The sequence below is a fragment of the Ochotona princeps genome, chromosome 10 (assembly GCF_030435755.1).
Source record: "Ochotona princeps isolate mOchPri1 chromosome 10, mOchPri1.hap1, whole genome shotgun sequence".
Classification (NCBI taxonomy): Eukaryota; Metazoa; Chordata; class Mammalia; order Lagomorpha; family Ochotonidae; genus Ochotona; species Ochotona princeps.
Window position 1 is genome coordinate 35771169 of NC_080841.1, and position 23329 is coordinate 35794497.

Here is a 23329-nt window from a genome sequence, read left to right on the forward strand (position 1 = left end):
ACACACCTGGACTGTTGTGTCACCCCATCTTGATGTTTGTCTGCAACAGAGAGCCTGCCCATCTTTCTGCTCCTGTCTTCTCATCGCAGCCAGATGACTGGCAGTATTTGTGGTTGAGAAGCCTAAGAATCTGTTAAGCTACTGTGGTCTTGACAGAGCAGGAATAGGAACTGAAAACATGATAGTCAACAGTTTTGTGAGGTTTGCTGACCCATAAATTCTAACACTTTAAGGACTTTCACATTTTCCCACTAAGCAATTCAGAAAAACAAGGGTGGAAAACTACTGGTGCCATTATCAACCTGGCACAAAATAGCAATATTCCATCAAATAAGGTAATTTCTGTTGCTACCCTATCCATTCAGAAGCAACTGATTGTTTACCAACATGGATGACCCTTTGCTAGCTGGTAGTCACATAGACCAAAGGAACCAGAGTATTAGTTCCTGGGCCATGTCAGACTTAAGAACTTCTTGGTAGCTGTTACTAAAATGCATGCAACTTCTCTTTCTAATGATGGTGGAAGAGGTGTTCCCATACTGCCTTATAACGATGACTTGGCTTCGACACACTTTCAGTATAAACCCAGGTGGTATAAAATGTCAGGATTTAACGAACATGCTTATGATGCCTTCGGCACTGGTATTCATTCTTCTGATGTGACTGATGATGCGGTAAACTGCAATGAAGAGTTCACAACGCAGACCAACCCGAGAGTCAAAGATTGTTTTTCATGTGTTAGGATGCTTTTAGAGCGGTGCTTGTGTGGCATTTGTGCTGTCACTGTATTATGTTTGTCTTGTTTTTTTCCTGTTGAGAAATGTGTTCTATATTTACTGTCTGTTAATTTTAACTTTGAATATGAGGAAAAAATTTAAACAAATTGGACAGCACAATGCAGTAATGGTTTTCTCCATATTGCTTGTGACTGTCATGGAAATCTCAGATGAAAGCATCTGAAAGGTTCCTTAATTTCCCCTTCGGCAACTTAAACTCAAATGAAGCTCTGGAAAATTTGCAATGGGCAATTTCACACACAACAATAAAATGTGACTGACAGGCTGATGTAAAAATTCCAGTCATATTTGCACATCAGATTCTTATATCAAATTCCTAAAATAGTATAAAGCACAATTCTTTCTTGGTACATGTGTTTCTTAAAATAAGTACGTTCAGTTATTCCATAATGTAGACTCACAATTTGCTTATCCCAGTGTCTAAAGCCATATTTATCTTTATTCTGCATTTTTAAAAATTCAGTTTTGGATCAATTTTGTATTTTCTGTTATCAGAAGAGCCAGTTTTCATGTAAAAAAGCAGGTTATCTAAGTTTTAAAAAACACAAAAAATATGAAACACTGTATTTGAAGTAACTAACTGGAAATACGTTGATACTTTTAGAAACTGTCACAAAATTTAGCTCTCCCCCTTCTCTTCCAAAAAAAATTAATTATTATAAAAAGAAATGAATTTGTTATATAAGAGAAGCACTACCAGAACTACAGAGGTATGTTAGGTGAATGAATGAAAATTGGTAGTGAACATTTTAGAGCTACTGAGGCAGGGGAGCATGTTGTTCGCATCAACCGCTTCCCACCAAAACACAAAAGCCTTACGTTGTAAATTTTTAAACATGAAGCTATTGAAACCAAAAAAATGCCAAAATATTAATAACTATGCTGTGAGCAGTGCCCATGAATGCTACTTATTGGAACAAGCACAGTAATTGATACTCTTACAATAGGTTTTTATTATTTTTTAAAAATATTTGGTAGTGAGAGATACAATGTTCTAGAATTAGGTCTGATCCAGGTAAGCTAAACCTCAAGGGTGCAAAGACAATGGAACCTTTCTTTCCTCCATAACTGGAGCATGTTAGGTCTAATCCTTTCAACTCTGCAGAAAATGTAATGCATCTAAACGAGGACTTTAACCTCTGGTGAAGCCTAAAGCACCTCTTTTGCATGAGGCATGCTTCTCTTCATTCATAAGCAGCACCTCCTGCTTCAGAAACTAATACAGCAGTGTCATTTCTTGAAAAGAGTGGGAAAATTGTATATCAATCAGTAACTTGGAAACCATAACAAAATAAACCTTCCCAATCATTGACTGGGATTGCCAGGAAAAGAGGCAAGTAAAGATATACTTACATGTTTCTAATATCTGGAATGCCAATGCCTCTCATGACAGTTCAGAAAGAGCACTGTGTGTGTCAGATAGTTCAGTGCCTCCTGCTTGGGACGGTCTGAATGCCTCTCCTCTCTTTGCAGACAGAGCACACTCCTCCGTATGATGTAGTGCCCTCCATGCGACCCGTGGTCCTCGTGGGCCCTTCTCTGAAAGGGTATGAGGTGAGTAGCTGCCTCCGCTTCTCCCTCAGCCTTCCCCGGCCCCAAGGCCTGGCGGCTCTGTCACACCGGCTGTGGGATCCAGTCCTGAAGGGCTCACCACGGCCCAGGTGTACTTGGTTCGGGCAGGTTTCCTGGCTGTTGCTTTGGAGATTTTTGCTCACCACCATTTTCTCAACCCAGGAAAGTGGCAAATGGAGAATGGAACCAGTTGCAAAGTAACTTCTTGTCTAAGATATCATGGGGTCTTTGTCATTTTAATTGTCAGTGTATCAAGATTCAGAAAAACATGACTTCTAAGCTACTTTTTCCAAATGGAAAATGATTTTCAAGTGTTCTCAAGAGAAGTGAAGTTGTTTTAATCGTAATTAGTTAATATTTTTATCTTTTTCATTGATTGTTTCATTACAGGTCACAGATATGATGCAGAAAGCATTATTTGATTTTTTAAAACACAGATTTGAAGGACGGTAAGTATCTCAGCATACTGATGTTTGCTAGATTTTTGACTTGAAGAGGATAAATCCTGGAGGAGTAGGCATGGGGGCCCATAGAGCTTACTTTGAATCTTTGTGAAAACAGATAGGGGGTTTAGCTACATGAGGTTTTTTATAGTCTCTTAATAGCGACTTGAATCAAATAATCAGTAGGGGGGTGTGTAAAATTTAAGATGGCTTCTGAAGCATTGAAGATGTTAGAGGAGACTAAATGGAAACTCAAGATTTAAACTGAGAATAGATTAGAGAAGACCTCGGAACATATAAGGCCAGTGTGCATTTGTGTATTTTTAACAGAATGAAGTTGGTGCCCCTTTTCCCTTGTTAACTTTCATTCCCACATCCTCACTGTCCAAGTGTAATACATTTTGTCTGTTGATGTCAATGTTCTTTCAGATTGCTTAACTCAGTGCTTTCGTTACTACACTGTGTCTGCTCCTATAAACATTTCTAACTTGTATTGACACCCAACTGAGGAAGTGAGAGTAGTGAGGGAAGTTTTTGTATCAGGAAAAATACTGTCAGGATGTGAACAGGCAGAGAACTAAATGGAATAGAAAGAAGAAAACAATTTTTTTCAAGGCATTGAAATATTTTGTATTCAAGATCTGCCTAATCAAATGTTGATAAGTAGGTATTTTTATTTTCCATGTCTGTATGAAGTGATTTTTAATGCATGCTAAGGCTACCAGAATGGGCCAAATACAAAAGGCATACATCTAGTCCACCCTAATTAGCTCCTATTTCTTTATTCTTGAATCTATCATTTATCACAGTTTTGATATTGTCAACATGAGCAAACATACCCAGAAAGTTACATTAGAATGGTACTGTACTATCCACAACTGCCTTAACCCACTGCCCTTTCCCATATGCCACCCAAGGGGGTGAGATGAGTTTCCTAATTTACCTCTTCTGTTTAAGCTTGAATAAGCTTTGAATTTGGCAAATAGATTCCTGCCACACTCTGTGTCTTGGACCCCTGTTAAGTGTCAGCCACACAGAGGACTGCATGTAAGAAACAAGCAAGCATAGCATTTGAATGCGTGCCCATCCATTGTTTGTGGTGATTTCTATTCAACTTTGTTGACGGATATCTTGGCTAGTCTTTGAATCTCAGAGCTGGGTTCAACATTACAAGCCTGCAATTACCAATTAAAGGTCCTCAAAGGAGATAGAAGATAAAATCACAAAAGCCACTTACAGATTTTTAACTTTTTCAACCATGGCAAAACCTCCAGAGTAACTTTATCATTAAATGTCTTTGCCTTTGGCAGGGTAAGACAGCAGCAGTGGAAACTTGGAAGAAGCCACAGAGAACATTCCAAAACAGCAAAATGAATTACCTGTTAATGATACATTAAATAAACTGAATTTGTATTTTGAAAACATTTTTTAAAGCCCATAAAGGAGAAAATACAAAGGAAATGGTTATGAAAGGTACTAAATTGTCAGGAATTCCTCCTCTGTTCTGGAACCCAGTTAGGCTCATTTGTGGAAGGTATACAGAAGTTAAAGACTTTAAGGGGTGGCAATTCCTCATGCTCTTCCGATTGTGTGCAGTAGAGCAGCCCATTTAAAATGGAATCCACAGCCCAGCATGATGGCCTAGTGGCTAAATCCTTGCTTTGCATCTGCTGGGATCCTATGTGGGCGCTAGTTCCTATCCCAGCTTTTCCACTTCCCATCCACTTGTGGCCTGGGAAAGCAGTTGAGGATGGCCCAGAGTCTTGGGACCCTTCACCTACATGGGAGACCTGGAAGAAGCTGCTGGCTTCAGATTAGCTCAGCTCCAGCCATTGCAGCCACTGGGGAATCAACCAGCAGATGGAAGATCTTTCTCTGTCTCTCCTCTCTGAGATCTGCCTTTCCAGTAACAAACGAACGAAAGAAGGGAGGGAGGGAGGGAGGGAGGGAGAGAGAGAGAGAGAGAGAAAGAAAGAAATCTTAAAAATGGGATCTACCCTAAGCAACTGTATCATGTAAGCAAAACAATCTTCAGATTCACCTTATAGAACAAGACAGGTAAATTAACGAGAAAATTGGAAATAAGACAAAACACTACTGTCTGGAATAAATTCAGTTTTCTTCCCCAGTAACTTTGAAAACATCAGCTGTCAACACTGAAGTGTTGGGACGCATACTGAATTACTACAGACAATTATACACGACTGCCAGAATCTTCTGCAAGGCAATCTTATTGGAAATCAATAATCTAATTTGAAATATTACTTCACTTTATATTCTGATGTAGGAAACTTATTTTGACATGATATAATTTCCAAACTGGCAAACTGCTAGCCTGGCTGCTAAGAATCACTTAAAAGCCTCCAGGGTCTTCTGTCCTACTCTTAGCTAATTGAGTTCAAATCTTTAGTGCAAAAAAAAAAAAATCTCTAGTGCACAATTCTGGCACCTGCAACATCAAGTGCTTCTAACCTGAACTGTGCTTAGAAATTCTGCCCTTAGGACTCTAAATGTCTGCTTCCTAGTAAACCCCTAATTAGTGACCATTCCCAAAGCATGACTGCAGGAGTTTCAGTGGGAGAGTGGCCTCTCGCAGGCTGCAAAGTCAGCCGCATCAACAAGGAACCTGAGTGAGCAACAGCATGTGCAGGAAACACCAGGCATGCAGTTCAAGGAACAGCACACATCACCACAGGAAATCCTGTGCCCCTGCAGACTTACCTCCTTAAAGACTCACCTCCTTAAAGACTTCACTGTGTAGCACTCTGGGCAGGTCTACCAGGCCCTGTCACCAGAGAACCTGTCTCGCAGGCTGTCCAGAGCTCTTTTGAGGCACAGGCACAGATCTCTGCTCATCAGTGGTATTTGGGCATCCAGTCAGGTGCCATTATGGATACTTAGAAGTTGGAGTTCTCAATCTACCTGCAATATGCTTATCACTCATTCCCTCCCTCCCTTCTTTGTTGACTGAATCACCACCTTACCTTAGGAATTATCTCCGAACACTAAAATTATACCCTCCATAGTTCAACACCCATTGTTTCATCATTATTTTTAATGGTGCTTATAGCAGTAAGCACCTGTCAGATACATGTTTGTTTCCCTCCACTCTGGATGCACATGCACAAGTCTTATGTTCACACACAGGATAATGTTGAATAATTGTAGACACTCAAGAAACACACTGAGTTGATGTCTCCATCTGTGACCTCCCAAGTGCTCAACATAATTACAGCTGCTGCTTCCTAGGTGATATCACTATCCTCTATACCAGTGACCCCGAAGAAGTAAGAGCTTAAATTATTACTGAGCATATAGTTTGGTTTTATGTGAGTATGCTGTGAAATGATAACTAGTGGATTTCATATGTTATGGTAATGGCTTTTTAAATGCTAGGTAAGTCTTTCCTCTAATTTGCAAAAAGTTGAAAAATAGTTTGTTTAAAATAGTAGTGCCACTTAGCAGTATGAAACAACTATGATATGATATACACAACTCTGAAGACTGCATGTATGTGATTCCACGTATAAGATACTTTGGAAAAATCAAAACCATGCAGAGACAAGAGCTAGCTCTGTGGTTGCCAGTGAGTGAGAGGGATGAGTTTTTGAGGGTCTTCTGTCCAGCAGGCCCCAAGACCACCGAGCGGTGAGGCTACAGTGCTCTTTTGTAGCAGAAACACTGGAGACAAACTGGTGGTGAAGGATGTCCGGTGGAGAGAAGTCACAAGCTTATATAGGGTAGGAGAAGGGGGCAGGCAAAAAGTGTTCCCAACAGTACTTCCACTCAACAATGACATTGTGACTGGCTAAAATATATGTCTATCTGGATACTCCAACGAAGTTAAAGCTCAGGAAGCTGTGTCTCAGGGCAAACTCTTCACCTGCTGAAAAGAAGGATGAATGTAACATTTGAATTCCTAGAGTTGTTTAAGGAGCTGTAGTGGGACTTCCTTGGTAATGAGTCAGAGAAGAGAGACTAGGGCACAGCCCATTGCTTTTAGTGCATGCCCAGTGAACAGGCCAGGTAAGGGCCTGTTACTTGAGATAGGTGGAGATCCAGGTTAGAGCTCCCACAGTGAAGACTATGAAGGATAGTGCCAGAGAAGTGGCAGGAGCTCAAGGACCAATTCTGTATCATAAATGTAATGATGGCTATAAAACTCTATGTATTGATTCAAATTCATGGAACTATAATTCCAGGATTTTTAAAAGATTTATTATTAGAAAGGCAGATATACAGAGAAGAGACAGAGAGGAAGATCTTTCGTCTGATGGTTCACTCCCCAATGACCGCAATGGCCGGAGCTGAGCCAATCCAAAGCCAAGAGCCATGAACTTCTTCCAGGTCACCGAACTGTTGCAGAGTCCCAAGGCCTTGGACCGTCCTCGACTGCTTTCCCAGGCCATAGGCAGGGAGCTGGATGGGATTAGAACTGGCGCCCATATGGGATCCTGGCACGTTCAAGGCAAGGACTTTTACAGCTACACTATCGTGCTGGGCCCAAGAATATTTTAAGATTTATTTTTATTGGGAGTACAGATCAGATTTACAGAAAGAGACCAAGATCTTTCCACTGATTCACTCCCCAAGGGGCAGCAATGGCCAGAGCTGAGCCGATCCGAGGACAGGAACCAGTAACTTCTTCCAGGTCTCTGACACAGGTGCTGGAACCCAAGATGTTGGGCCATCCTAAGCTGCTTTCTCAGGCCACAAGCTTGGAGCTAGAAGGGAAGTGGGGGCAGTCAGGACACAAACTGATGCCCTTATGGGTTCCTGGCACTTACAAGGCAAGGATTTAGCCACTGAGCTATTACACCATGCCCAGAAGGATAGGTTTTATGAACTGTAGATAAAAACATTTTCCCCAAAAGCCAGTAATCTCTTTCCATACTTTATTACATATTTACTCTCCAGATAGTAAACAGCTTTTAACTCTTTAGCCATATCTTCTAGTATATACTCTTTACATCTACATATAAAGTGTTTGGCACAGCAATTAAGCCTTGAGACATTTCCTTTCAGATTGCCTAGGTTCAAGTCCCAACTCTGCTTCTCTTTCCAGCTTCCTGTCAGTGTGTACTTGTGGAAGGCAAGTGGTAATGTCTCAGGTCCTTGGGTCCCTGCCACACATGTAGAACTGGATTGGGGTTCAGGTTCCTCCTGAGTTTGGCCTGGTTCTGCCCCTGCTGTTGTGGGCATTTGGGGAATAGAGCAGCAGATAGAAGATGTCTTTGTCTCTTTCTGCCTTTCAAATAAATTAAATAAATAAATAAATAAATAAATAATTTAAAGGAACTGTTTGTGGTGTTGGCAGTATTAGGCTTTACCTACTGATTCCCAACTAAAAAATGTTTATGTCTTGTGCCTATTCTCCCTGTCATCCATGCATGCAGCCACATGGGCCTCATCCTGCAGCTCTCAACTAAGTTAAAGTCGAAAGGCCACCAGATGTATTTGAGAAAATGCCGTGAATAGATTTAGACAGCAGGGAGGGAGAAAATTTGAAGATTATTTTACAACATTTAGAAAATTGAGCAAAAATGAAAACAAATTTTTTAGCATGGAAACTAAAGAAAACACAAGAAATAGGGATGATAGTCTATGACATGACTCACTTGGATACTATTCACATGGTTACAAGGAATATTAAATATAAGAATATTCAAAAATGATTTTCCTTTCTAAAAACTGAGTTTTTAGCTTTTTCAGGGGCAGAGAAACAGAGCTATTGCATCCCTTCCTCAGATGCCCACAGCAGTCAGCATGGCATAAGAACAAAACTAGGAGCTAGGAATGCAATCAAGGTCTCCCAAATGCGTGCCAGGGGCCCAACTGTTGGAGCCATCACTTGCTGCTTGCCAGAGGAAGCATTAAACAGAAGTTGGAATTTGAATCAGAACCAGGACTCCAGTATACCCATTCTCATAGGGAATGTGGGTGTTCCAAATGACATTCTAAATGCTGTCCAAATTTGTCAAGTTTAAACTTCTGTCCTGGCATTTTTTTCGGTTGACTTAATGAGAAAACGATGGTAAAGCATTTAATATACAGCTAACACCTGGGAAACAACCAGCAAAAGTTTAAGGCAGTAACATGATAAGCAAAAATGAATCCTTTGATTACACTGATAACCTTTGGGTCTTCTGTTGATTTTCTTCTCCAACAGGATCTCGATCACAAGGGTCACTGCTGATATCTCGCTTGCCAAACGCTCAGTATTAAACAACCCCAGTAAGCATGCAATAATAGAAAGATCCAACACAAGGTCAAGCTTAGGTAAGTCTGTATGACCATAAGCTATGCCAGTGTTCACTTCCCGGGGATAATGATGAGATCTAATGAGATGATTATTCCACTTGTCACAGAGTATTAAAAAATAGGAAATGATGTCAGTAGCTAGTGCTACAGTCTTAATTATTTTATAGTATGGAAGGATTTGTTATGATAGCTTCAAGTTAAAAATTCCACAATATGTCAGAATTAATGTTTTGGTAACGTTTTTTCCCACTAATCTGAACTTTGATATCAATGGACTTTTATAAACTCCTGATTTTGTAGGTATGTTACCATCAGCAAGTTCAATATTCTCTCCAAACCTTGTTTCCTCCTCCTAAAAGATATCAAGATCTGTAGAATTATGAGAATTAAACATAGCATATACTCTATAACTGATGGATGTTATCTGAAATATCCCCTTATACTTGAATTACATCAATTATGAAGTCACAATGATGTAATTGTATGTGTGTGTGTATGAGTCTATAGATTGGGTGTGATGAAGGATGGAAATTAATTGCTGGCTATTATCCATTGATTCATATTAGTCATTTTCTTTAAAAAAATGTTTTCAGGATTTTAGCTAATGTGTTTATAGTGGTGTGTGGGTGTATGAGTGTGTACTAGTTGATCTAATTGACATGCCTGGCAGCTGCTTCACCTCCTAGCACATTCTTGGAGTTTGGCTGATCACTGTAGCACAGCTAACTTCCTGGAAAGTTAGGTTTTTATCCTCATGAAGAAAGCTTTCTGGTGGTTGTGTGAGATGTCTGAGTCAAGTTAAATTTTTTCTATTTACTTGTCAAATATATACATATTTTGGGAAGTTTTTTTAACATTGATGTTTTTAGATTATTCTGAAGTATGATTATAATAATAACAAAATATTAAAAATAGTGAAGCTAAAATGTTAATAAATATGGCACTTTACATATAACTCAATTTTGTTACTTTAACAAGTCCTCACGAAACTTCAGGAACCTAGGTTTACAAATATATTAGGGGAAAATGAGATTTTGTTGGCAATAGTTACTTTTTATATACTTTTTCTGACACTTAAGGCTCTCTACAAATTACAGAATGATCATAGGAATTGTCATTAAATACTCACTTTCTAGATTGATTGACAACAAAGTCAGGTAATTTGTTTAGTGGAACCAGTGATGTGAGAAATTTGGATTGCCAAGAGTTTACCCTAACTGCATTGTTATTTTCCAGGATACAGTTTTGTAGATGTAGATTCCCTCCTTTCCTTCCCATTTTCCCCTTCCATCATATCCCTCTTATTATTACAGTAGTTTCATCCTTTAGTAACAGTTACAAGATTAACATTTTGCTGTTTAAGTTTATCATGGCATTGTAGGTATACACAAAGTTAGAAAATCTGGTATCGTATTGTCAAGATACTTAATTGTTTCACTGGGAGTCCTGCTTTTATTCAGAAGCCTACTGTGACATAGCTTCACTTCCCGGTGTGCTAGTCTCCAATATACAGGTCATCTGAGAAAATTTGTATACACACACACATATACACACATTTGTATTTTACATGGAAGTTGCCTTATGTCAGAGAGAACCTATAATATTTATCCTTTCATGATTGGCTAATTTCAGTGATGTAATGGTCTGTAGTTGAGGCTATTTTGTTGCAAATGCTAGAATTTTGTTAATTTTAATGACTGTGTAGTGTTTTATGGGAGTAGATATACCAGAATTTCCTTATCTACTCTTTCAGTGGGCATTTGGGTTGTTTCCATGTTTTACTATTGTGGATTATGCTGCTGTAAATAGAGGTTATTTGTCACTTTCTCATATGCAGATTTCACTTCCTTTGGATGTATATTTCCTGCAATGTGATAGCTGGGTCATGTGTTAGATCAGTTCTCAGTTGTCTGATCACTCTCCATCCTGAATTCCATAGTGGCTGCACTAGTCTCCACTCTCACCAGCAGTGAAGTAGGGTAACTTTCTCCCCACATCAGTACCTACAGGTGTAGTAGAGTTCTGAATGTAAACCTCTCTCACTCGAGTTAGGTGATTTAGCCAAGAAAAAGTAATTGGGTGGAGGGTGTTATAGTGATTTGAGAATGTGAAAGTTACAAGATGCTTCTAGAAAACATCTGTGCTTCACCTTGGCTGAAATGTATGGTTTCAAAGAGGAATGTGGCACTGAAACTGAGATAGGCAGGGATGAGATTAAAAAAAGCAGTTAGGAGCTATCTACAGATTTTCTCATTCAACAAACACCTGAGAACCAGTCATGTACCAGGAATTATTCTTAGTGCCAGAACACCAGACAGCCATCACAGAAGTTTCCCCCCTGCCCTGTTCACAGAGAAGACATGAATGAAAACTTAAAGGTATGGATGTCAACAGAGAGCTACGGATCACTGAGAAGGAGAGGATGTAGGAGAATCAGGCTGAGCAGTGGCGAGTAAGCTCAGAAGGAAGGTGTAGTTTTAGAATGAGTTTAGTGGTGGATTCTTCAGCCTTGCAGCACCCTGTGCTACAGGCATAAGAACAAAGGCCCTGAGGCAGGTGCGTGGACTGCACATTTGAAGGAGAGTCAAGGGGCCAGGAAGATTAGAGTCAGCAAAGAGAGGTCATGGGGTATGAGGATGTGCTGACCATGTTGGGCTTAGAAGGTTCTGGAAGGACTTTGTCTTGGTGTGACTCTGAAAGCATTGGGTGAAAGAAGAGATTGCAGAGCATAAGTGAGATGACAAGTTAGGAAACTGATGAAGCTCAGAAGTGACAGACTAAACAGAAACATACAGAGTAAACAAAAAAAGTTGGTGTCTTCAAAAGAATGTAGGGGACAGCAGAATGGAAATGCACAAGGTTTGGGTGGGAAAATCACTGAGAAGGCTGTGCTGATCACTCCAGTTACGGGCCTAAAGTAAGGCTGTGTGGCAAAGGGAATCAGGCAGGCAAAGAATCCACAGATGGAAGAGCAGGACTGTCAGGAATTGGTAACGAACTATATGTGAAATAAGGAGGAGAAACCTAGGATGATTTCTAACTTTCTGCTTTGAGAAAAGGGGTGACTGAAGATGCTCCTCAAGGGCTGAGTAGTTCAAGACAAGGAGCTTGTGTGAAGTGCACAGTATTATGGAGGTGGGGAAGGGAGATGCAGAATCCATTTGTGAGCTTGGGACTCTGCACTGTGTGGTATGTCCTGGTGTCCAGGTGACTACACAGCTGCAACTGAGTGGAGAGGGTGGAGTGTGAGATAGCCAGTTTCACTGCACACAGGAACCGTGTTCTGTACAGTCACTGCACCACTGGCATGGAATCGGTGAAGACTGACCTATGGCTCCTCAGGGAAACACAGGGCTAGGTTCCTGCGAACCACTGCTCAGGATGTCACTGTGGTATAACAGGGTAAGTCACCCCTAAAAATAGAGATAAAAGGAGAATGGCACTAAGTAGGCTCCAGGAAGGACCCTTGTTTACAGTGTGGTAGCTGAAACAAGAAGATACAGCACTGCCCTGCTGGACCTCAGCTGGGATGTGCACATGGGAGAACCCAAATGTTTGGTTACTCTGTATGCCACAATGGTTGCAAAGGTGACGGTGGTCATGGTTTTGGGGTGGTTAGCAAATTTCCACCAGTACATGCATTCCTAAATGTCAATTCTACTAGACTTTGGGAACTTTACATGTCTTTAGAGAAGTGGGGTTGAGAGGGTTAGGCAAGCCCAGACCTCTGACAAGCACCAGTATAGATGAGGTGGGCTGGAAAAGGAGGGTCTTGACATAAAACCAGGAACAGCTTCCAGGGAAGGCATTTGGCACAGCAGTTAAGATCCCGTTTGGCATGCACACATCCCTGTCAAAGACTGGGATTCAGCCCTGGCTGCACATCCAGTTCTAGCTTCTTGCTAAATGCTGAATCCCTGCCACCCACGTGGGAGACCCAGCTGGACTTCCAGGTTCCTTTAGCCGGATCCATTCCCTGCTGTTGAAGACATTCTAGGAGCAAACTAGTGAGTGAAAGATAATTACCTCTCCCTATTTTTTTCAAATGAATAGAAACATAAATAGATGTCTGCTGGAGAGAGTATTTCAGTGGTCCAACTGCTACAGAGAAATAAAACAAGATGAAGACCTCAAGTCCACTGATTTGTCTTAACACAGCATTTCCATCCTTGACTTAGTACTCTACTCAAACAAAGGACATGAGAAGTTTTCAAGAGACCCAAATCAGGACCACATGAAGGCAGCCGGGAGGATAAAGTCAAAAAAAGTGGATTGGTAATCTGGACAGGCCCAGTGTGTCATCCCAACCAACCTCCAGGAGACTCGTAATACAAAACTGAATACTTCGAAAGCAAGGAGAGGGGTGTGTGTGTGAGACACAAATTAATATAATGCTATGGGACAGCATGAAGGTTTTTCACAGTAGTGCTGGCAGATAGCTTGAAAGAGAAAATAAATCAGAAAGGAGAATGGTCAGAGGCTTCCCTGCCAAAATAACATGTTAACTGAGATGTTCACAGTTTATGTGCACATGGCAAATATATAAATTATAATTTTGCACAAAACAGGTATATTAATACTCCAGATATGTGAGTTTATGTATGGATGCTGATACTTAAAGATTATTCAGAGTTTTACATCTTTGTTGCTTATTTTTAAAAACATTAGTTTTACATTTCTTTTATTCTTGTTTTCCTTGGGTTTTTGTTACTGGCCAGTTAGGCAGTCTCCTGTTTTCTATCACTAAACCAGGGGTACTAGTAGAACATGTTTCAAGATTATTATAGGATCTGATTGCGCACAGAGTAGGAGGTAAGTCAGTGGTACAGTTTATTGTTAGTAGCTTCTAATCCGAATTTAAAACGTATCATTTATATAATTCCTATCTTCATTATTCAGTTACTGAAGAGTATAAGATACAAATCTAGTTCAGAATAGAGACAGCATTGGCTGCCTTCCATGAGTTCTGTTATGTGGAGTTATCATTATTGCTTTATTTTTTTCCCCCAAATTAGTGGTTTGCGTACTGCAACCTGCGTCAGAGGGTCCGTCAGAACGCAGATCCTGCCCCAATGCCACAGACTGATTTAGTGGGATGGGATGAAACATGAGAATTTGCATTTCTAACAGGTTCTTGGAAACTGTGCTTTAAAAAACCATTGCTGAGTGAACAAAAAATGCTTTCTCCATAACCTGCTTCAGTAATTATTTCTGAAAATATTCCTTCACAATAACATCAGTCACTACACACACACACACACACACACTCTTAACCCTTAGAAGACAGGCCGACAACTCCAGCTGGCTCCAAGCCTGCTGTGGGCATTTTAAAGCACAGATTTCTGGGAACCTCCCTTAGAGCAGCTGATTCAGGAAATCTCAGGTATCCCTTGAGCATCTGCATTTATGGGACATTTCTAATGAATGCTTTTGGTTCCAGGACCACATTTTGTAAATTACTGTGGTAAACCGCTTTTAAGTTGTTAAATGTCGTTTTTAATCCCTCAAGTAATTTTTTCGTTTCCTGTTACATACATACCATTCAGCTAGTCTGATTTCATAGGATTTAGGCCATTTGCATTCAGTTTATTGTTGAAAGGTAATGATTTGGTCCTACAGTTTTTCCATAAATATTCTTACTGCTTCTTTTGGATTTCCTTTGTACTTTTACTCATTTTCTACCTTCACATTCTTTGATTTTGGGGCAACAGTCTGTAGCAGCATATCCTTAAGCATCATTTATAAGGCTGGCTGGGTGGTGGTGACAATTCTTTTTGTAGATCTTTATTTCACCTTCATGTAAAATATGAGTGCTCAGCTGGTATAAAACTCTAGGTTCGCAGCCTGGACTATGTCTCTGTATTGTTTCCTAACCTGTAGGGTTTCTGATGAGAAATCAGCTCAGAGTCTGCGTGGAAACCCCTAGTGGTAATCTGTCATTCCATTGTGAACATTTTAGTGCCTAACCGTGCAAAGTTTGACCACAGTGTGTCATGGTAAAGATCTTTTTTGCAGTTCTGTTGTGTCCTGTATTAGGATGCCATTTGTTTCCAGTTATTTAACCAAATAGACTTTTAAATCTATCCTCTCTTCAGGAACTCCTAAAACAAGTTAGATCGTTTGATGATATTCCACAAATCTTGGACACTGTTCCTTTTTGTCCGTTTTTTTCAAAGAAATATTTTCTAGCTTAAAGATTGCTTTTCTTGTCTCATGAAGTCTTTTGTTTAGGCTTTCCACTATATTTTCATGGCAAATTAAATTCTGCATTTCTAATATTGTCTCTTCAAAATATCAGTTTCACAGAACTTCTCATTCATGTTATGTATGGATTTTCTTAATTCCTGTATTTTTCATTATCTTTGGATATTTTAAATTCATTTTTCAGACATCTCATCAATCTCTTCATCTTCACATTCTAATGTTGAAATGTTGCTTTTGCAGTAATGTGCTAGTTCTTTTTATCTCCAGAAATCTGGCATAAATTGAAACAGGAGAAATTAAGAGGAATTCTGAAGTCAAATTTGCTGGCTTGAAGAAATCTTCTAGAATTGACTTTTGGTGAACAAAATGAGATTTGAAAGCTACATGTTATGCTGCTTTGGATAATAGCTTCTAGCCTCCTAAACAATTCTAAATGTAGTTGTTTACTCACACTAGCCATAGATTAAGTGCACAACAGCCACATATAGTTTGGAGCTGCTGTTTCAGGCAGCACAGAAGAGATTTCTGTCACTGCAGATAATTCTACTGAATAGTGCCGTTTACAACTCTGACTGGATCTCTTAAACAGTAGGCATTATTCTCTTGACATCCAAGTTGAGTATTAGAAGTCTGGTGGTGAGCCAAGTGTAGTAGCCTAGTGGCTAAGGTCCTTGCCTTGCATGTGCTGGGATCCCATATAGGCACTGGTTCGTGTTCCAGCTGCTCCACTTCCCATCCAGGTCCTTTCCTGGGAAAGCAGAAGACAGCCCAAGGCCTTGAGACCCTGCACCCATGTGGCAGACCCGGAAGAAGCTCCTGACTTTGAATCAGCTCAGCTCTGGCTGTTGTGGCCACTTGGGGAGTGAAGCAGCAGATGGAAGATCTTTCTCTCTGTTCTCCTCCTCTCTGTAAATCTAACTATCCAGTCAAGAAAATAAAATAAATCTTAAGTCTGATGGTAACGGTTTTAAACATTTTTATAATTTGGATTTTGATCCTTTTGCTTCTGATAGATGGTTACCTCCCTCGTAAAACATTTAGAAATACAAGAAGTGTTTGTGGACAAATCTGTCATAAGGACCCTTCGTGTCTCACGTGTTTAAGGTTTTATTTGAGCAGAAGAAAATTTTAGAGTTCAGGGAGAAATTCCTTAAATTATCAAGTTGTTGCGGGGGAAAATTATTCTTTCATTGAATAGTACCATTTTACTTTGTTCTTTAAATAATTGAACTCTGCTTAACCTTTCACAGCGGAAGTTCAGAGTGAAATTGAAAGGATCTTTGAACTTGCAAGGACGCTGCAATTGGTAGTGCTTGATGCAGACACTATTAACCATCCAGCTCAACTTAGTAAAACCTCTTTGGCCCCTATTATAGTATACGTGAAGATTTCTTCTCCTAAGGTAAGTAGAGATGCAATTGATACTTGAACCTGTTTTATTTTCTGCTTTTCAACTATAATAGGTCTTAGGCCTTTATGAATGCACAGTTTGAAAAGCCACACTAGGGGCCCAGTATGGTAGCCTAGCGGCTAAAGTCCTCACCTTGAACACACTTGAGTATTTTGCAGATGTTTTCCTGAACACTGACAATAAAAACTGCCCTGAACATATTCACAATGTTCTTGAATGTGATGTTTTAATACTGTAAAATGCAGTATGTTGAACATCTAAAGATATGAAGAATTCAGTGAACCATTTTCTAAATGATCAATGAAAAATGTTATAAATTATACATAACAGATCCATTGGAATTTCAAGACAGAAGGAGGAAAGTAAATTTAAGAATCCACAAGATAAAATAGTTTTTCATGAACTACATTTACTGTGTTTTAGCATACTATCAAAGACTACGCATAATTTTATATATGTAGAATGTTGAATTCTTTTCACATATTTCAGCCCCAAAAACACACTGCAGATCAAGTCTAGAAGCAATTTCCATTGTGTTCTGTGGACGCAGGAACCTACAAAAAATTATAAAAGTTATTTTTTAAGTTCTAATAGGGAAATTAGATGCACTGCACACATGTACCAAAAAAAAATTTAAAAAAAATCACACTCACACACACCTCTTAGTAGATCTAAGGGACAAACACCCAGGAACAAGAGTAAGCTCTGTGCATGCTTATAGCTTGCACCTGAGCACTATCAATGATACAAAATGCAAATGTGTAAGATTTACAACTACACTTATAAAAACTACTAGTGTGCCCAGCATGGTGGCCTAACGGCTTAAAGTCCTCGCCTTGAACGTGCCAGGATTCTATATGCTTGTGGAAGCAGTCGAGGATGGCCCAAAGCCTTGGGACCCTGCACCCACATGGAAGACCTGGAGGAGGTTCCTGGCTGCTGGCTTTGGATCAACGCAGACCAGCCATTGCAGTCACTTGGGGAGTGGATCACCGGACGGAATATCTTCCTTTCTGTCTCTCCTCCTCTCTGTATACCTGACTTTGCAATAAAAATAAATCTTAAAAAAAATAATAGTCCACCATTAAAAGAATTGATAATATGCTTTTTAATTTTCCTGAGTATAGGTATTTCTGTTTTTCAGGTTTTACAAAGGTTAATAAAATCTCGAGGGAAATCTCAAGCAAAACACCTTAATGTCCAGATGGTAGCAGCCGATAAACTGGCTCAGTGTCCTCCGGTAAGTTATCCTTACATTCAGTAAAATGCATATAGAGAGCTCAAATCTAATATGTTGAAAATAAAATCATGGGAGAGAATCCTGGTCACTCTAAGTAGTATTCGTTGCCCTCTTCCATCGTCATGTGTTTTTAGTACATGACTAGCCTAGATAATGGTTATGCTTTTAAAAATACACAGTGTATCCGCTAACGACTTCACTTTAGTTAATATAGACATCTGTAAGATGGGTATATTTGACTTTATCTTACTTGCATGGGTCTGAACGGTGGAGACAGTTTTTCTATATGCTGCTTCAATTTCCTAATGTCCGCAACCAGTGCTGGTCAACCAAAGCCACGTCCACGTGCCTGGAACTCTATCTGGATAGCCCATGTGGCAAGAGGCTCCCAAGATTTGTGCCATTTGCTGCCTCTGACACTGATGCACCAGCAGTAAGCAAGATCTAGTGAAGCAACTGAGACTCAAACCGGCATTCCTTTATGGGATGTTTAACCCACATGCCATAATATTTGCCCCCAGTATTGACTTATTACTCACCTCTCACCAACTGAAGCAAGCTGCCCAATTTTAAAATAATTGTTAGAAGACTTCCTTTCTGTAATTCTGCCTTTCAAGTAAATTTTATATCTGGTAGTTCACTCCCCAAATGGCTACAACGACCAGGGCTGGGCAAGGCTAAAGGCAGGAGCTTCACCTAGTCCCACATAGATAGAGAAGCCCAAGCACTCTTTTTCCACAAATACCAGGAAGATCTAGGTTAACAAGTGGAGCAGCCAGGACTCCCACCAAAGCCTTATGGGAAGAAGGCACAAGCCCCTCAAAAGTGCTTTTGATACCATGTAAAAACCAATCTGAAAACAATACCTGCATTTTTCTGAACACATTTTATTTTTAATCCATTCTCTACAAACCACAGTACTTTAAAAATTTCTAGGAAATATTCGTTTTGGGACTGGCATTGTGGCACAGCAGATTAACCTGCCACCTACACTAGTACCCAATACAGGAGAACCAATTCAACTCCCAGCTGCTCCATCTCTGATGCAGCTCTCTACTTAACCACCTAGGAGGGCAGTAGAAAATGACCCCAGTACCTGGGACTGCTGCGACCTATGTGGGAGGCTGGAAGACTATAGATAGCACCCAGCTCCTGAAGCAGCACTGCCACTGCAGACACTGGAGGAATAAGCCAAATTTTCTCTGTCATTCCGCTTTTCAAATAAATAACTTAAAGCATATATAAGTTTATAGCTGAACAGATTTTTTTAGCTTTCTGAAGACTTAACATGCACAATTTCATAAACTTTTTGCTAACCAATTAGCTTAAGTGCAGATATTCCAGAAAGTTATCGGTATTTCAAGATAAACTATGTCAAAACCTAGTTTCAGTTGCTTCAGACACATTTCATGGCTGAACTCTTGCTTCACTAATTTCTAAATTAAGCTTCTCAGTCTCTTTTCCACATTGCTTTTTTTTTTTTTTAACCTTAGTGCCAGTACTCCTTTTTCACCAACAATTTTCCTGGACTGTTATGCTCACTGTCCAGTGACTAATTATCTAACGTTCGTCTGAGGTGCATAGACATGTATAAACTCAACCAGCCAACAGAAAAGGAGCCCGTAAGCAAGAATAAACAGAAAGGATGCATCTTCTCCATGCAGGAACTCTGGCAGTGCTGGGCTTGCCACAGCGGCTGCCTCAAGTGTTTGTCTCTGCAGGAGCTGTTTGATGTGATCTTGGATGAGAACCAGCTTGAGGATGCTTGTGAGCACCTGGCCGACTATCTGGAGGCCTACTGGAAGGCCACCCATCCTCCCAGCAGCAGTCTCCCCAACCCTCTCCTCAGCCGTACTTTAGCCACATCAACTCTGCCTGTCAGCCCCACCCTTGCCTCCAATTCACAGGTAAGGGGAGTTTTTAGAAGTTTCATAGAGACACTGACAACCATGTCCTGAGAACCACAGCAGTACTTGTTCTGGTATACTTTGTCTAAACTGTGACAAACTTTACAAGTGATTTAACAGTTCTTTACACAATACAGGACTGACAACAGAATAATACTGGAGATATATAACACACATACACACACTTTTTAAAATTACATAGTTCCGTAAGGTAGAGGAACTTTCTACACAGCCAGCAGCACGCTGGGGGTAAGGTATATAGCCATCAGCAAGTTACTTTCATCATACTTGTGGCTGCATCAGGTACAATGACAGCCTTTCTCCTGGGGCTACTGTAATAAACTGTCTTGTCTTCGGCCTTTTCTCAGAGGATTGTATTAGTACCCATGAAGGTCTCAGTGTCTGACTTCACACTGTTTCATTTAAACATTTGAACCTTTTATTGTATTTCTTAATCCTTAAACCAATGCTAAAATCCTGCTTATTTTTATTCAACGGGATCTTAATGAATTTTTATCTGCACTCAAAGATATTGGCATTTGTATTTAAACCACAAAAGAACATGTAAAAGAATGGCACCTGGGTCATGAAAAAAGTCACTATGTGCACTGTTTTGGGCACTTAGGAATGCAAACCAAATCAGTGCTACAAAACATCAGAAGAATTCAGCAACAGACCTAGGATAGATTTCTACTTACAAGGATCTGGATTAATATATATGTTCCTTTTGCTTCCAGAGTTCTCAAGGTGAGCAGAGGACAGATCATTCGGCTCCTGCCCGTTCTGCTTCCCAGGCTGAAGAATCTTGCCTGGAACCAGTGAAGAAATCCCAGCATCGGTCTTCCTCCTCAGCCCCACACCACAACCACCGCAGCGGTACCAGCCGGGGCCTCTCCAGGCAAGAGACGTTCGATTCCGAAACCCAGGAGAGCCGAGACTCTGCCTACATAGAGCCAAAGGAAGATTATTCCCATGAACACACAGACCACTATGCCCCCCCACATCGTGACCACAATCACCGAGACGAGGCCCATGGGAGCAGTGAGCACAGACACAGAGAGACCCGGCACCGTTCCCGGGACACAGATCGGGAGCAGGACCACAATGAGTGCAACAAACAACGGAGCCGTCATAAATCCAAGGATCGCTACTGTGACAAGGATGGAGAAGTCATTTCCAAAAAAAGGAATGAGGCTGGGGAGTGGAACAGGGATGTTTACATCCGCCAATGACTTTTGACCCCCTTTTTAAAGTCTTGTATAAGGGAACCCTCAGACAAAATCTTTGAGGTCTACATTGCAATCATGTGATCTGTCTTGTGTATTTTGTATTGCTGTTGCTTAAATAGCAATAGCATGAAATAGAGTATTAATATTTTTTTTTCTTTTGTAAGTGCTATATAAACTGGCCTGGTACAGCTGCAGTCCTCTGGTTGTATACTGAATTATTCACATACGTAAATTGATTTGGGTAGCTGCCACTTGAACAAAACCTATTGCCACCCATGATTATTTCAAGAATTCTAGTTGACATATCCAATAAGCCAGAATCAGTACAGATAAAGTGGAATTTCTTGTTTCCCAGATTTTCTAATACCCAGACAGCTGATTTGCATATTCATTCATTCACGGACCACTTTTTTGCTTGTACCTCTGGCTGACTAAATTTGGGGACAGATTCAGTCTTGCCTTACACAAAGCGGATCATAAAGTTAGAATCTATTTTCTATGTACTAGTACTGTGTACTGTATAGACAGTTTGTAAATGTTATTTCTGCAAACACCTTATTATAATTATATATAATATATAATCAGTTTGATCACACTATTTTAGAGTCTTAATGCCAAGTCAGCAGTTTTGCTTTATGAATTACAGGGACTACAAATACCCACATTCAGGAAATTTGTAATAACGTTGTCTAGACACCTATTCCCATTCTAATAGAAAGTCTGTACATACTGTAAATACGTGTGACTGCTTGACTTGAAAATAATTGCTTTCTGAATGTTATACCATCCTGTAACTTTATACTTTTGACCATAAATTAAGGTAAATATCACCAAACTCCAAAGGTTGTTCTACTCCATACAGTTCACACTAATTGTGACAAACACATTCTTAGTAGCTAGTGTCTGTTATAGTCACTGCACTGGAATATATGAGCCGGAACCCGCTGTATGCACATGCGTGTGTGTCTGTATGTAAGAGAGTGCACGAGTGACTGGTTGAAATGGAATGCTGAAGAGTAATGAAATGATAGAGTGGTATCTAGAATTTCAGCCACCTAGCTTTGTATTTGTGTTATGTGTTGCTTTAACAATCCATCAAGCATTCAGGGAATGTGAGGAAGCTTGCTGCCAAAGTAACTAGGAAAGCATTCATGCGCTGGTCCTTGTTTTTGCTCCCAGAGAGTAAAAATACAGGCAACTTGTACTGTGAGTGTTTCACTGGAAATGTACAATCTTTGTGTCAGAGTATTTGTTTTAGCAAGAAACGTTTACACAGCTTGTGGACTTATTTCGTAGGAAAATAAATTTTTATAACTTCTCCCACTTTATTTTCTAACCTTGCCTATTCCTGTTGTTCATCTCCCTACTTATTCTTTCCCACCGCCAACTCAGTTTCACTGTCAGAACCCAAGAAGTGCTTCTTATAACCAAAGTTTCTGTTATTCAGAAGTAATCAGGACAAAATAGGTGACTTGAAATGAATACAATGTTAAGAATTTTCATATACTAGACAATTACTCTGATGAGGAAACAAGAACACACTATCTCCACACCTCCACTGAACTGCTGTACGAAGTTGTCATGTTATCTTGAGGTTAAAACAGTTTCTATGTCTCAAATGTACATCTGTCTAATTGTGACTGGATCAGGACAATATTAGGCATGCCGGTACCTAACATTGGAAGTTTGTCCCAGAAAAATGCCTATCATTTCCTACTTTAGATCTGTGTACTAATTTAACAGAACAGTAGTGATGGTAAACTGTTTTACTTCCTTGATTGATTCTTGCCAATTGTTTTACATTTAACCCGTTTCCCCTACTCAAGAAAACTGTTTTAAAACTGAATTACAAATAGTGTTTTAACAACTAATATATAAAAAAATACGCCTCAGAAATGGTTAATTAGCACTCTGCTGCTTATTAAATATAAGTCACATTTTTGACAATTTTATAATGCTGGGAAATTATATTCTAATCAAGATGCTTTCCTATATATTTACTTATCCAAATTAAGGATTTAGGGATTATTTAAATTCTTAAGATAACTGGTTTTACCTTACTTGCTGCTATCATTAATCCCAAAGACTAGTGCTTACAAATTATAATTTTATATCTATAGTCTTAGCTTTTCACTTTACTGTGGAAAATGTTAATGAAAATCAGAGTAGTCCTCAACAACTGTATTGAAGGATTTCACGTGAGAACATCTATACGTGAAAACTGTACAGCTGGTCATATGTGTAAACTGTGCAATCACTTTACAA

The 23329-nt window shown here is 39.8% G+C and overlaps 1 protein-coding gene across 11 annotated transcripts in view; it reads left to right on the forward strand.

Moving 5' to 3' along the window:
- Positions 1 to 21646, forward strand: part of CACNB2 (calcium voltage-gated channel auxiliary subunit beta 2) — a 352771-nt gene extending 331125 nt beyond the window's left edge. For 10 of the 11 annotated variants that reach the window (XM_004578566.4, XM_004578564.4, XM_004578562.4 and 7 more), the window contains 7 exons: positions 2271 to 2351; positions 2760 to 2818; positions 8982 to 9091; positions 16528 to 16679; positions 17833 to 17928; positions 19650 to 19835; positions 20573 to 21504. In XM_004578566.4, coding sequence (XP_004578623.2) covers positions 2271 to 2351; positions 2760 to 2818; positions 8982 to 9091; positions 16528 to 16679; positions 17833 to 17928; positions 19650 to 19835; positions 20573 to 21067 — 1179 coding nt within the window. In that variant the 3' untranslated portion in view covers positions 21068 to 21504. Of the gene's footprint in view, positions 1 to 2270; positions 2352 to 2759; positions 2819 to 8981; positions 9092 to 16527; positions 16680 to 17832; positions 17929 to 19649; positions 19836 to 20572 lie in introns of all 11 variants that reach the window. The other variant, XM_004578567.4, reaches the window with a different exon arrangement.
- Positions 21647 to 23329: the final 1683 nt, after the last annotated feature.